This window comes from Teleopsis dalmanni, chromosome X (assembly GCF_002237135.1).
Source record: "Teleopsis dalmanni isolate 2A chromosome X, ASM223713v2, whole genome shotgun sequence".
NCBI classification, from domain to species: Eukaryota; Metazoa; Arthropoda; class Insecta; order Diptera; family Diopsidae; genus Teleopsis; species Teleopsis dalmanni.
This window is the reverse complement of record NC_051848.1, coordinates 30912932-30929233: the sequence shown is the minus strand read 5'-3', so window position 1 is coordinate 30929233 and position 16302 is coordinate 30912932. Positions and strand designations below refer to the sequence as shown.

Sequence of the window (16302 nt, the reverse complement as noted above, 5' to 3'; positions counted from 1 at the left end):
TAAGAATCGACTCAGTGAAAATATATATCGAGCACAGAGTCCTAAATTATTCACAAAAGTTTATACGTTGCGCAACCCCACCCTGACAAGAACTTAATGTTTGTACAGGAAGATATGCTGATCTACGGTCCGTCATCAATTAGAAGATAAATAAATGATAATCATTCTTGTATAGTTAAAGTTTAGTATGGAGCATGGATAAGCCCCCCAGCCACAAAAGAGTAAAAGTACGCAATAGCACTAACTCAAATCACAACAACAACATAATAGTATAGTATATATACTTATATACATTTCAAATTCTATAAATGATATATGCTCTTATTTTCGAAACTAAATAATTTGAAGTTTTATGTGAAACCTGCTGAGTTTCTTCTAACACTAACTAAACAAATAAAAAGTTGTTTTAGAGTACTATGAATCGTTTTTAAACGGACTTTATCTAAACAAAAATCCATTTATTCTTATAAGTTTTGTAAGTCACCACGGGATAGTATTTTCATTTAAAGAAAAAAAAACACTACTAGAACTACTACATGATGTTGAAAGTGCCAACCTTTTACGTAAAAAAGTTGATTAGTCCAAAATGAGTAGACATATGTAGATATACGAGTATACGAGTCTACTATAGAAGTAAGCACATGTATCTATAATTATACATTTATTACTTTTTACTGATAACTGCCATTAAGTAGAACGCATGAAATGTATTGATAATTCAATGTTTGGATTTGATGGAAGAAGAGAAAGAGTGAAATGTGTCAAATCAAAAAATTATTAATAATATATATAGGTATATGTATATGAATAAAAAAGGCAAATAATATGCATTCATGCAAAAGTAATTATCTCTGTGATTATAGTATAGTATACAGTTTACCATTTAAAATATATTGAATTTAATATGTGATACTTTGATCGAAGAAAGGAATAACATTTTTGACAGTAATGCTACTAATAATTATATTTTGGGTGAAGAATTTTATAAGCCAAATTGTAAGATTTAATTATAAGGGTTCGAATAAAAATGAAAAGACAACAACAAAAATTTTAGTTCATTTATTGAAATTCGGCTGATCCAAATGACACCATTTTTGGCAGGTATATTTAGTAACATTTAATTTACTCAACAGTTATAAACAATCAAATAATATAAAAAGATGGAAAGGTATTATTTATTATATAGCTTTTGTAAAAATATAGATATTAAATGAAATACAGATATATCAGTCAATCAAATATCATGACAAATATCAGTCAATCAAAATTGAGCCAATCCTCCTTACATATTTTATAGACTGATTTAGGTATTATACTTAAATGCTTCAGTGTATTGTCAGTGAACATCACAATTGGTTACAAACCAATTTCTTCAAATCGTAATTTGTGAGACGATGTCATATCACATGAGTATTGATTGATTACATTCGTTAAGGTTTTCAAATCATAAATTCCGAATACTTTTTGTATCTATGTCTTTCAGTTATTAGAGAAATCATATTATTATAAAAGAAAACCTACATTATATTCTCAAAGACGGTGCTTTTTAAGAGCATTTTTTAATTATGAATTAAATTTGTCAAACTTCCTAACTCTAAACTAATTAAGTTACTAGTTTAGAGATTAAGCATGATTTGATCCTCTTGACATAAAAATTTACTTTACGAATAATTTATGCTAGTAAATTCTGAATAAAACAGACGTACAAACAAAGACGATAATTTTTCGCAGTAATTCACACTACTAAGCTGATAAGAGCTTAAGACCTAAGCTGATATGGCTCGACGGACTTTAATTATGAAGCTTACTATCACCTTACTTAGCTAGGGAAGTAAGTAAGGTATTCGTATTATCCCTAGGAATTACATGGTGAATTATTACTAAGGAATCCTACATTATAGATCAAAGTCATCATATATATATATATATATATCTTCCTCGAGTATGAAAAACAAACTGCTTCTGTTAGAGTACAAATGTGGAGACAATATTTCAAATTCCAAAACTTTGTCTATAAACTTCATATCTGTTATTGCTTTTACAAGGCAAATGAATTGCAATTATTGGACTTTATCATAAAAATCATACTTACTTTGTCTTTGACATGAAATGTTCTGATAGATAACGACCAAAAAAAAAATTTTTTTTTGACAAAATTGAACTTTATCAAATCCATTGCTTTTATAATTACTTTTTTTGGTTATTTGAGTTCAATGTACCTATAGAGATATTTAAATTTTGTTGTTAAATTTAAATTAAAATTACAAAAGAAAATGAAATAAAATAAGTATATATTTCAGTATTTTTAAATAGAGAAAAAAAAAATTATTTCTTTAAACTTAAGCTTTGTTAGGAGTATATATACCAATATATATACCAATATACAGCATATTAGAAAGCCGGAAATTAAAACGATTGTGTAGTTATTTCAATGAATAATTTAAATCAATTCTGTAAGAGGAAAATCCCATTGATAAATAACAAAATTAATGTTCAACATTGCTTTCTTAAAGATATGATCATACAAATACTGAGATATAAGACTGATATGACAAATAATATAGTGAATACATGATAAGCACTAAAACACTTCAAATTTTGACACTTTGATATAGTCACGCATTTCTAGATTTCCAACAATATGAGTATAAGTCCATAGTGCATTACTTATGAGTCTATGCTCATACATAAAAACTTAGAGGCGAACTAACTAACTATAACTGGTTTGTAGATCAATAGATCTAACGTATATCAAATTCATACAAAAATATGGTAAAGTGCTCACTATGAAGATATGGGACAGTCAAAAGGAATCTATTAACTTTAGGTAACAACTAATATTATTAAATAAGCTAATTGCAGATTATTTTTAACACTGAAATTGGGTTATGGAAATTTTCCACAAAAAATATTAATATATACATAAATGAATATATAAGCATATATATGCATATATAAATTTAATAATAAAATAATAATAATAATAATAATATAACAATATATAATAATATATTTCCCTAAACTATAAAGACACAATGTTTATTGAGATATGTAACGGTATATATAAAAAATAAATAATTATTTCTCTGTTTTGCACCGCTGGGCTTATTATTAATGTGTATATAGTTGTTATAACATACAGGTCCACTGATGATGACTACTTAACAATACTCAAAACAGCGTTGTATGGTCAGTGAAACTTCAATAAATTAACTGAAATTTTTGTTGTTATCTTGTCATTGCTATTCATTTCATCGGTGGACCTGTATGATGTTACAACAACTATATAAACATTAATAATAATATAAACATTAATATAGTATATTGTATTAGGTTAGGTTAGGTTATGCTGGCGACCACAAAGGCCATGCACAGACCATCAAGGTTTATTGCGATACCAGACCAGATCACTATCTAATGATAGTGTGCATCACTAAGGATACGAGTGTTAATAGCGAATACATAATATTATTAGCAAATTGTATTAAGAGTTCAACAGCAATCTCAGATATGTGCTGCTCCAGTCCTGTAAAATTGTTAGCCTCGAAGTATTTTTGTTGAGTTCTCGGGACAGCCGGGCAGTTACACAGTAGATGCTCCAAAGTTTCCTTTGCATCCAAATAGTTGCATTTCCTCTAAGCAACGCTGCGAATTAAGTTTAATTTGTGCGCATGTGTTGCGACCAAACAGTGAACTGTCCATACTTCAATTAATGTTCTACAGTTCCTTCGGCAGACAATATTACATATTGAATTTAAATTCAATATATATATGTATTCTATTACTGAAACAAGACAAGACAAAAACTTATAATAGCTAGTATTATTAAAAATAAGACAATTCAAATCAAAGATTTATAGTGCTTGTCAAAAGATATAGACCAATGGAAATTAATATATAATAAAAATAACTAATTTTGAAGCTTATCATTATAGACATTAGATTCGTCTCAAGCATTTACTCATTCGAAATATATTCATTCGTTCACTATCAATATCTCATTCACTACGTAACTACATTTATATTATATCTTCTTCTTCTTCTTGTTTGTTCCGTTAACTTCCAGTGGAGCATAGGGCCACAACAATTTCTCTGAACCGTATTCTATTTGGAACTTCCGTGCAGTTGTCGTTTCATGAATAGCGCGCTGATGTTAATTCGGCATCAATTGTCCTTCGCCATATTTTTGAAGGAGCACCAGAGCAGCGACTTTTTGCGGGTTTCACTTTAGGGCTTGCTTAGCGATGGAGGGATTCGACTTGCGTAACGGATGATCGATCCATTGCCATTTTTGTTTTTTGATTTCGCTTTCGACGCTTTGTATGTTCGCTCCTTTCCACAATTCCGCATTATATTATATATAACCCAAAAGATGATAAGGTAACGCAATAACGAAGAGGAAGGAAATATTTATCTGGCTATATTAATTTTTTTGTAGAGTAGTTTCCTGTGTTTGAATTATCTACTAAAAGCTCCAAAATTCAATTTTAAGACCTCATGTTCAAAAACACACAATTTGTGAAAGTTATCAATCGAAAAGTATAAGTATAATAGAATAGCAATTAAAAATTTTTCTGTTTAGATTAAGTGGATTAGAAATTCGTGGAAATATAGATTAAGCGTAAAAAATATGCTTGCTTATTGATTAAAAGTACTTTTGCCAGTTTTAAATGAAATATTAAAATATTAACCAATTTTAGTAAAACTATGAGTAATCGTATAAGTTGTAATTTTAAAAAGAATACTTTTAAGTATTTTTTAAATAAAAATTAATAATCTAAATGGTTTTTGAATTTTGAAATATGATGCCAAAAACTGCAAAACATGTTAGAATAAAGTAACAGTACAAATAATTACTTTTCATGACATAATTAAGTAGGTCATCTAGAAGGTCGTTTCCAACACAAATATATTGTATAATATTAGCAGTTAGATTCAAATTTCTTTTAAAAAAATTAAAAGAAATATAGCTTATTATATTTTTACTAAAAAAAATTGTATAATCATCTAAACTTGATAAAAATAAAAAAATAAAAATTCAACACAAAACATTTACGGTAGTATTGCTGAGGGTAGTATATAATATAAATTTATCGACCCAGTTTTTAGATCACTTATATCATGTTTCCACTTACTTAGTAAGTTACCTAAGTAACTTTAAAATTTTGTCGTTCCCATTGACATAAGTTACTTATTGCATATCAAACACCTTTTATGTGTCAGAAAGTTTTTAGAGAGCTTCTATTTAGAAAAATTGCACTTTAAAATCTATCACAAAAAAAAATTAAATATATAATTTATACATTAAATCATTTATGTAAAAAAATTTATAATTAATCAAAAAAAAAAAAATTTATTAAATACTTATATTCTCAGTACGTTTGTTTACAGCTCAGCTGTTCTTTGTTTATATTTTACATATAAAACATATGACAAATATTTACAATTTTGGTGATTTCCCTTGTGGGAATTTTTTTAAAGGGTTGCATTCGCCATTTTTGGTTTAATTTTCCTTGCTTTATTTTTAAGTAAGTTAAAAAGCACGGAAGCTTTTTGTATGGTAAATGAAATTTACTTAGTAAGTTACACTATTAACAGTGGAAACATACTATTACATCAAAAGATCAAATAAATTACTAAATCCATATCAACTCAAGTGCAACTAGTAATACGTTGGTTTGATGATAACATCTAAGACATAACATCTTTAGAAAGTTCACCGAGAAAGTTGGATTTCACCATGATAATGATGGTATTACATATCTTTTCGACTTTGGAATTAATAATATGTTTTTAGTTTAAATATGTGTAAAAAATATGGTGACCTAGAACAATTTCGCATAAAGCACTATTACTAACCAATAGTATAATAATATTGAAATAAAAAAAAAAGGAATTGGTTGGAACAGTCATATTCTCATAAGACCTATAATAATATTCCTCATATAGCGTTGATTTTAAATGTATAAAAATCAAAAAAATGTATAAAAATCACTTATAACTTTTTCAGTATTCTGTATATATAATATATGATTCTAGTACAGTGGTCTATATACCTATAGATTAATATTGAAAATTGGCATCACGTTTTATGTAATATTTTTCATTTCTTATGCAAACAAAAAATGTCTTGAAGTTCTGGAATCATCTAGCATATAAATCCATAGTTTTTAATTTAACATTTTATATCTCTGACTTATTAACTATCTGCTATCTGTTAATGTTAAAAGATGATCCAAATTTCGTTTACAATTAAAGATACATTATTTTACTAATAAATATGTGTTATGATAGAAAAATAATTACAGTTAATTGTGGCTAATTCAATAATTATTAACAAAATCAAACCTATAACGTCTTGAAGTTCTGGAATCATCTAGCATATAAATCCTTAGTTTTTAAATTAACATTTTATGTCTCTGACTTATCACTGACATATCTGCTATCTGTTAATGTTAAAAGATGATACAAATTTCATTTACAATTAAAGATACATTATTTTACTAATATATATGTGTTATGATAGAAAAATAATTGCAGTTAATTGTGGCTAATGCAATAATTGTTAACAAAATCAAACTTACGACTACAGTAATTCTATTGTTAGCAACATTATTGAAATATTCTATCAATACTTTTGTATCTGTTACATTTATAATTTGATCGCTGAACTTTTTATCACTACAATTAAATATAATGCGGGAAATAATAATTTATACAATCCACTTTGAAAAATATTTATATTAAAAGTTAATACTTACTTGAAGTTCAGATACTAATATTCCAGCACGTTAGTACAGATATGAATTAGTATCAATGCGCAGATATACAAATACATTATCTAAAATCTATTGCATTGATGTCATAAATAAAAACTATATCGAATAGCAATGTTTTTTGATTAAACAAACTAAAATTTTATTGTGGTTTGTAAATGCATTGATAAAGTTTCTAGATACCGAATTATATTACACTAGGGTAGCTCTTATTTTACGAAAATTGGATTACTTTTTACCTAACCCCTTTAATTATTTTCTTTAACATAAATATCGAAACCAACATAATTTTTTAGGTTAGACAATTGAAGTGTTACCTATTCAAGCGACCATATCTTTTTCGTGTGAAATAATTTTTTATTGATTGAAATTACAAAAATTTGTGGAAATAATCAAAATTTCAGAATCCATTCACTCTAGCTTGATGTGACTACCTTTTGTCTGACTATGGCGTTCAAACGATTAAAAAAATGAGTGACATGCTTCACAAATATGATCTTCCGATATTTTGGCTAATATTCCAGAACAATGGCTTTTTTCAGCACATTCATACTGACATATTTATTAGTCTTCATCTTGTTCTCCAAAATAGCCCAGATGGAATAGTCTATCGAATTTGCCCCTGACAAATTCGAAAGCCATTGTGTGGACGAAATGAAGTGTGGAACATAAATTTTTAACCATACTTGATTCACACGAGTTTTATGAAATGGTGGCGAGTTGGTATTTTGTTAGAACGGTGCCATGGCTCTATTTCGAAAACTTAGATCTTTTTGCTAATAGGGCCTTTTTTTTAATCAAACTTAATTAATCATATTATTTATATAATATAGTAAAATTTATTATATTAACTTTTATATATTATTTTATGCATTAGAAAAATCTTTCTCAAGAATTGATCCTACCTACCATGCAATAGTAATGTTTTTTATGAAAAAAAACTTTTTCGAATAAATATTAGCCTCAGATTATATTGGCTAACGTTTATTACAAACCCAAAATAATGTGTTATAAGGGAACTTTTCACACATCATAAATCTTTATCTCGAAAGCTATAAAAAAGTTAGGTTTGATAAAAAAATCTAATTTTTAAAATATATGTCAAGTTTATTATTTCAAAACTGCAATTTTATCTATGTTGACAAAACTTTTTTGAAATGGAAAAGATATTTTTGTCCATATTTGTTTACAACTTGCATTATAAATTAACTTTATACTCATTTTTGGTTATAATATTATTCTATTATTCTATTTTTCCGTATGGCTTCCACGAGAAGCCAGTATATAATAGAAAGTCCATATATATGTTAAAGTTCTAAAAAGTATATTATGCTCTTGGTGATCAGGTCATTTATTATTCCCACGGCCTTGACACAATATTACATACTTCTGTTGTATTGTAGGTATTGTAGTTCGATCTTGAAATGTATTAATGTTATCAAGTGTTTTCCTTACTAAATAATATAGGGGTCCTCATGGTAATACATACCCTATAAAAGCTGTTGCTATTACTAAAAATAAAATAATTACTCCAACTAACCATTTTGTGTATATTTATAAGAATTATAGTAAATTCTCCGTCCGATATGAAGATAAATACAAATAAAAAAAAATGAAGCGTTCGTAATAATCATCCACAATTTACATCTCGACAAATATGTCTGATTCTGTTAAAAGCTATATTAATATCTGCTGTGTAATGTATAGAAAAAAATAATCCAGTTAAAATTTGAATAATTAAACATAATCCTAATAAAGATCCAAAATTTCATCAAGAAGAAATATTAATTGGAGTAGGTAAATCAACTAAGGAATTATTTATAATTTTAAAAAGTGGATGTTTAATTCGTATTGGTTTATTCAACTAGAGTATTGGTTCACCCTGTCTTGCAAAGTCATTGCAAGATGCACAAAATATAACATCAAAATAAAACAGCTGTTTTTGCAGCATACCGCATTCAAATGAGAAGTAACAGATGTTAAAACAGCTGTTTTTTTCCTTTTTGTGTTTTATGTTTTGTTGCAAGGATATTTACATGAGTTGAAGTATAGCAAAACTACAACAAATTTTATGTGTGTGTTTTGTTGTTGTCCATTGCAAGTTTGCGCAATCTGTGCATTTCGTGCACCTTGCAATGAGTTTGCAAGAAAGAGTGAATACCCCTTATGAATAATACCAGAATCAGGTTAAAGTTTTACACGACCGACCGTAATACAGATTTAAGTATAGACAAACATATGTAATATATTATATGCTGATATAATATGTGCATATATGTAACATACTTATATAAAGTTCATTGAATTTAATTTCAAAAAACTTAAATAAAATCATTCAAGACAAATTAATTAGTGAAGTACGAGTATTTATAGAATTCCTTAATTAGAACTCATATTACCTGAGCGTTTGATGGACCAGCGTGTATCTCATTTGCTAAATGCCTTAAGTGTAAGTGTTAATATGTTAATTATTGCTTTAAAACCATAAATACAGAAAGTAGGGTAAACTGTCAGAAGAGGCAAATTTATTTAATGAGTTGAATCCACAGATAAGAAAACAAAATTATAAAATAAATATTTACAAGACCAAATAGCAACAACCCAGCCGTACAGAATTGTCTGGTTAGGCATATTTTTTTGTGAATATTTATGGATATTAGAAGTACATATATACAATCACACAACTATACATATACTTTTGATTGTTTAATTTTTTTTTAAAAAAATTTAGTTTTGTGTAGATAAATGAAATGAAATTTAGCAAGAAGAAGAAGCAGTTCATTTACATTTAGAATAAAATACAATAAACAGAAATTTATTGTTTGTATTTGCGACCAACAGTAGTGGCTAATAGAAATGAGTTATGTATATATATATATATATATATATATATATATATATATATATGCTTGAAAGTTTGTTGTTGAAGTAGATTAAATAATCTTTGCAATTTTTCACACAAATCGCAAAAACCGGGGAGTCAAGCCAATACATGTTAAGTACATGGCAGTTACATGGCGAAAATAAAATGGAAGTCTAAAATAGTGCCATTGAGACTACTTTGGAAAATGCAAAAACAGTAAATAAAACAGTATCTTTCACAAGAATCATATTTAACTAAGATTTATATCAGAAGCATACTTTCTAGTATTCTTTGTTATGCCATTCCCATCCGAGGTTTTTATACACATTTTGGAATAAAAATTTTCTTTATTAAAAATTAATTTTAATTAAGTATATATTGACCGTTGCTACCTACATATTAACTCTTGTCATTTTTTGGGTAACTTTTTAATTCCATCGGTGTAAAACTCTAAACTTTCCGTTTTATTGGCGGAAACTTAGGCTATAAAAGATTTTTAGCGATTTTTTGGTTTGTCAATTTGTCACTATTAAAAGAGTCTTGTAGACATCAAAACAGATGGTAATTACACGGTGTAAGGTCCAGTCTATACATTGGATGCATCAAAACTTTCCAATCAATTACTGTCCATTTGTTCCGAGGCATTAAAAATGGTGTAGCCTGGCATTATTGTGATGGTACGCAACTTCTTTTCTATTGATCGCTTTACTTTGATTGTTTTTTTTGATTAGTAGAGCTGTTGAAATTAACATAGCTAAAGCAGCTTTTAATACACAATTTCCTAGCACTCCCACTAAACACTCACTATAACTTTTTGTGCCGTTAATTCCGGTTTTAAAGTCGTTTGTGGAGGATTACCGGCCTTTGATCACGATCGCTTGCGTGGTATATTCTCGTTTTTAATCTATGGTATTTTACATTGACCGTAAGGATTTGCTTCAAAAATATTTTGTCACTTATAGTAATTCGGTCAAACAAGTTACTTTGCGTTAATATATGTTGTACCCAAATATATAGCATATATAGCATCTCTGCTATTTTCTGATCGTGCTCTGAAACTGTTCAATATAATTGACAGTCACAATAATCCAACTCTCAGCATCCTAAAAATACAGCGAAATTTGATAAACACAGGCAGATACAAAGACATCAGATCCATCATATTATAAAGCCCCGTATTCAGTTATTCGTAGTATGACTTAAAGCTGTCCACAGATAAAATAGAGTAAAGATGCTGATTCACCAACTCAGACATCTGAATATCAAGCTATTTCCTGACAACTTGCGTGTCAGTCAAAAAAAAACTGTTTCTTTAAGGAAAAAGAATCACTGAAGTTCTGCTGGATATCTATTATTCTTTTAATTATGAATTTACTTTTGGTAGAACAAACAGCCTTAGATTAAAAATTATCTGGTTTTTGTTGGAAAAATTTATTTGAAATATCGTATGCCAATGTCTTTGCTAGTGGTCTATTACATTTAAAAAACTACATAATCATATGTCCTCTCTTTACACTATAAAATATTACTTCAGATACACTTTCAGATAAAAGGGCGTTATCGATTCCATTTCGATTCCATTCCATGTGTACGAGTGAGCACATCTCGTAAGCCTGGGTTTACGATATAACAGTATCAAACAATATCAAAGTGCAATACCTCACCTTTTTAAAAAAATTTAGTTACTAAAAGCAAGCTGAAATATTAAACTTTGCACAATGACTACCAATACGATATTGTTCAAAATTTCTTAACTAGTAAAATATAAAAATTAGTATTTTTATATGGGATTTGACATACTTAAATGGTAATAAATACTTTCGTATAATTTTATTCAAAGTAAAATAAAATTAAATGTCTAAATTTGCAATGAAATTAGTATTAAATTGCTTTAATTGCTTAAAAAAAACATAAAAAGTTAATTAGACTTAAAATGCTTTTATAAAATAACAATTCATTCAACTTAAGGGTCAATCAACAACATTTATAAAGTAATTAATCAATATTAATCAATGATTAATATTTTATTTTTAATTTAATATATATAACTGTGTGGTCTTCTACCCATGTAAAGAGTAGTATATTAAGGACTAGAAATTTACAGCTCTCGTTCTAACCATTCTAACATACGAATGTCTTGTTTGACGAAGCCTAGTCAAATAACCAATACCTTATTCCAAGGCTAGCGCTCGTGCTACGAGACAACGATTTCAGTAATTGGATCTTACCTTTTATGCCGGACTTGCAACCCAGCGACCTTATCATTAAATAAACGGCTATAATCACTAAACAAAAGCTTAACAACTTAAACGTTTAGCTCTCAATGACACTAGGTCGCTAGGTCTAGTTTTATTTTTTGAGAAATCAGATCAAATATTCCTCACTTATACTTTGATAATAAATTTGCAACTACATTTGTCATAAGGGAAGATTTCAATCCTGTAAAAAATGGTGTTGATTTATATTGACGGGTCAAAGATGAATAGGGGCGCAAAAGCCAGAATATACTCGGTGAACCTAGGATGTTTTTTTCTAGTTTCTTGTTTTAAAGTGTATATCAATACATGATTTTGTAAAGCATTGTGAATAAAAGTTACCAAGAAACCATATGCCTAATGGTACTTTGAGTCCACGCATTCTTTAAAATACTGTAGATTGAAAAATAATAATAATCATCCATAAATTAGGCAACGATTTTTGAGACTCTAATTTTTTGATTGAGATCTATTCTCCTTTCAAATACTTTTAAATCTAATTTCTTCAAAAAATTAGGGGTAAGTATCCAATAAATCGTAAGAAATATAACTACCGTTATTTTGGCCTAAAATTTAGACACCAAAATTCAATTTCAATCCCAAATTTTGATTAAAGGTTTACCTTCTGCTCAAGAAGTATCCGGATTTTGTTGTTTGTTAACTACAGGTCTAAGTAATAGACCTTTTTCAAAAAATTTTTTTTTGTTATGTTGGTACACCCTTCCTTGACATATGGTACAAATTTGACCATCTATGTTAATGTCTATGTCTATGTCTAATATCTATGTTAATGTTAATGTTATAAATAATATAATGTTATATATTCTATTTGAATGCAATCCATTAGAGAAACCAACTCTAGTGCCAACTTTATTATAACTGATTTAAAGAAAATGAGCTAATCAATTGAGACTTGTTAAAAATAGGCAATAAGAAATTTATTTTTGATTGCAATCTCCTGACTGCGTTAAAAATTATCATAAAAGCCGGCTACAGTGTTAGGAGTAAGGAGTAGTAGTTTATATCTACTCCTTGTTTAGTCTATCTGGAGACTAACAGACACTAATGATTCTACAAACGTACTACTGATGATAGTAAAAACTATAAAAATAATTTGACTTTATGAACGAGTCTTCACTGTATTTTAATATTCAAATAACTCAAATAATTTCTCATATTCGTCATATTTTATATAAACATATACATATGTAGGAATAGTTTTCTGAACAAAAATGTCATTGAGGCAATTGTACAATGTTTTATGCATTATGAAATGCAAACAAATATTAAAATATTAAAAGTCACAAATTATTATTACGACTTCAAGATAAGATAATGTAAAATTGTTTCCATTTGAAAGCATAACAATCGGAATAACCGCATTTAATGGATATGTGACTTTTATTATTTAATAGCGAAATGTCAAGAAATAAAATCTTTCAATATGTATCGAAAAAATAATACATATATACTATAGTAGTTGAGAAAATCTGCTTAAAATACTATATACCATACTTGCAGCACGGAAACCAAACCATATATTTGTGTTATACACATAAAATGTCTAATATATACAGATTTATATAGCAATTTGGTTATTTACAAAAATATAATTGTATATACACACTTATATATTTCTTGGTAATACCAAAAATTTTACTTTAACAAGTACTTCAGATTGCTTCAAGTGGTTTTTATATATTTTTTAATCCGGCTATAGGTCACTTTTTGTTAAATAATTCAACGTTTAATATGTTTTATTATATTCTATATTTCGACTCTCCTTGCGAGTCATCAGGATCACGATTTATAAGGTAATGTAATATTGTAAATTTTTATAATTATCTTTTTGTAGATCGTGATCCTGACGATGACTCTCAAGAAGAGTCTAAATATAGAATACAATAAAGAATATTAAAGATTGAATTATTTAACAAAAAGTGACCTATAGGCGAATTAAAAAATACTATATAAAAACCATTATAAAGAAATAACTCTAACTCACTAGGTATCAACTTACTAGGTCTAAGTTTATTTGCAGTGTTGTAATAGAAACACTAAAATAATATATAATACAAATAATATAAAATAATTAATAAATAATGTAATTAAAGTAATTAAAAAATAATGGAATTAAGGTTGAAATTAATAAATAATTTCGATAGATGTATATAAAAATTTAAATAAATATGTATTAGTTTTATAAATCTAACGTTCAATAATTGTGGAAGTAAAATTTAACCCAATCGTCTGGATGATGTATACTTTCAGAATAAAGAACCCTATGGCTTCAGTTAATATATTAAAATCAAACCAACGTTGTAGTTGATACGACCTATTATGGTATACATTCTAATTATATGGATTAAGGTATTGAATATTAAGAAAATGCTTCAATAAACCATATTTGTGATATACAAATGAATTATTAAGTTCAGTTATTAAACGTAAATCTTAATTCATATGTTTGATGATATTGTCTTCATTATTTTTTCGTAAAAATTGAGTCTAATTGAATCAGATTCTCTAATCAATTAGTGATACGATGGCATAGAATCCTTAAGTTCTAAAGAAGTATACAAATCATTAAAATGGAAAATACACTTTGAAATTATAACAATCTGAAATCGGTATCGTGTGCTATTTAGAGACATTATAAATAGAATTTTATTTATGGTCATTTAACAAAAAATGAAGACTTAATTCCCAACATCTAGCACTACATAAAAAAAAATTGAAAAAAATAGCTTGAATGGCTGTAAAATGATGTTCACGGGAATAGCTGATAACTTGAAATGATCAGAATGCGAAAGTTGAGTCCAAAATCGGTAAAAAATGTTGTTTCTAAACGCTATTTGACGATACACATCGGAATTAAAACGGCAATTAGCTAAGTAAGAAAAGGTCCATGAAACTAGTTGAAAGCAATGAAAAAAGTGAGTTTCAGTGGATAAGATTATAGGCTTTTATATTTTGATAGAAAATTTATAGACTGCCTTGATGAAATCTAAAAAATATATTAGTTCATTAGTCATTAATTACTAAAAAAAAGGTTTATATGATAATAGAAATGTGTTCTATCACAAAGACAATGCATTGTGCCACAAACCATTGATTCCGTTGGGCAAACTACTTGAGCACTTTAATTTTCTCCCGTATCTACAATTTTGATAAAATCTATTTCCCAATAATTAATATTTGCTCTACCAATTGTGTTGCCATTTTAAAAAAACACATTTATATTGAGGCTGAAGATTACTCGTTTTAAAAGAAAGACGCAGAAATGCAGGAGATCTGATGAAAAGGTTATATTGCTACTGTGAAAGCCTATATTATTGCATAAAGTCGACTTTATTGGGGACACAGTTTGTCCTGGGACTTACTCATTCATGTGTTCTGTATTTATAAGTTGAGATTTATATATGAGTCTCTCGAGAACTCAACAAAAATACTTGGGTGCTGCAGGTTTTACCGGACTGGAACTCATGCCTGAGATTTCTGTTAAAATCCTAATAATATTCGCTAATAACACGCGCATCCTAAGCGATGCACACTATCGCTAAAAAATTAAGACTCTGTATCTTGTATCGCAATGGACCTTAATGGTCTACGTGTGGCGTTTTTGGTCTACTAGCATAACCTAACCTGACCTAAATATGAGTAAAAACAAATTCTAATCAATTCTGATCTGATCGTTATATTTAAATTCTGATCAAAAAAATAATAATTGTAATAAAATAGAAGCACTTACCTCTCCTAAAGAAACCAGCTTTTACGGAATACTTAATATCGGCGAAACCGATGTCAATTTTTTTGATCGTCTTATTTTGTTCGTGTGGAAACATCGTTATCGATGTTGAAGGTGGGGTTGTTGCTGTTTTATTATTCCTATTATTTAATATTTTATTATTACTATTATTTAATGTTTTATTGTTGCTGCCTGAGCTGGTATTGGAGAGTGAAGCATTATCTGTTTCTGCATAGCTCTCCACTGTTGCTGATGATGCATTTGTTGTTGATGCAGTAGCAGAAGATTTATTTGAAATTTTTAAATTTAAATTTATTGGCTTTTTTGTTGAATATTTCTTTTGTGATGTTGCAGTTGCAGTTGCAATTGTTGCTGTTGCTGCTGTTGATGCTATCGCATTTGTTGGTAATGGTGATACTGACGTTGATGTTGATGGGAATATTATTGCTGCTGATGACAATGGCGTTAATTGAATATTGCTGGTTCCTGCCGCAATTTCAATATCATCTCTTGGAATATCCATTTTTATGACATCATCACTTGATTCACTTAATACACTAGATGATGTCGTTATTGCACTTCCAATTTCTTTATCCACATTTGGGAATGAATAATAAATTGTATTTGTATGCGACATTACTTTTTTTTTTATAACTATTA

The 16302-nt window shown here is 27.9% G+C and overlaps 1 protein-coding gene across 1 annotated transcript in view; it reads right to left on the bottom strand.

Moving 5' to 3' along the window:
• Nucleotides 1-16302, bottom strand: part of LOC119662756 (ATP-binding cassette sub-family G member 4) — a 48366-nt gene extending 32064 nt beyond the window's left edge. Inside the window, exon 1 of the mRNA XM_038072502.1 lies at nt 15646-16302. Within this exon, the coding sequence (XP_037928430.1) occupies nt 15646-16279 (634 nt within the window). The 5' untranslated portion in view covers nt 16280-16302. The remainder of the gene's footprint in view (nt 1-15645) is intronic.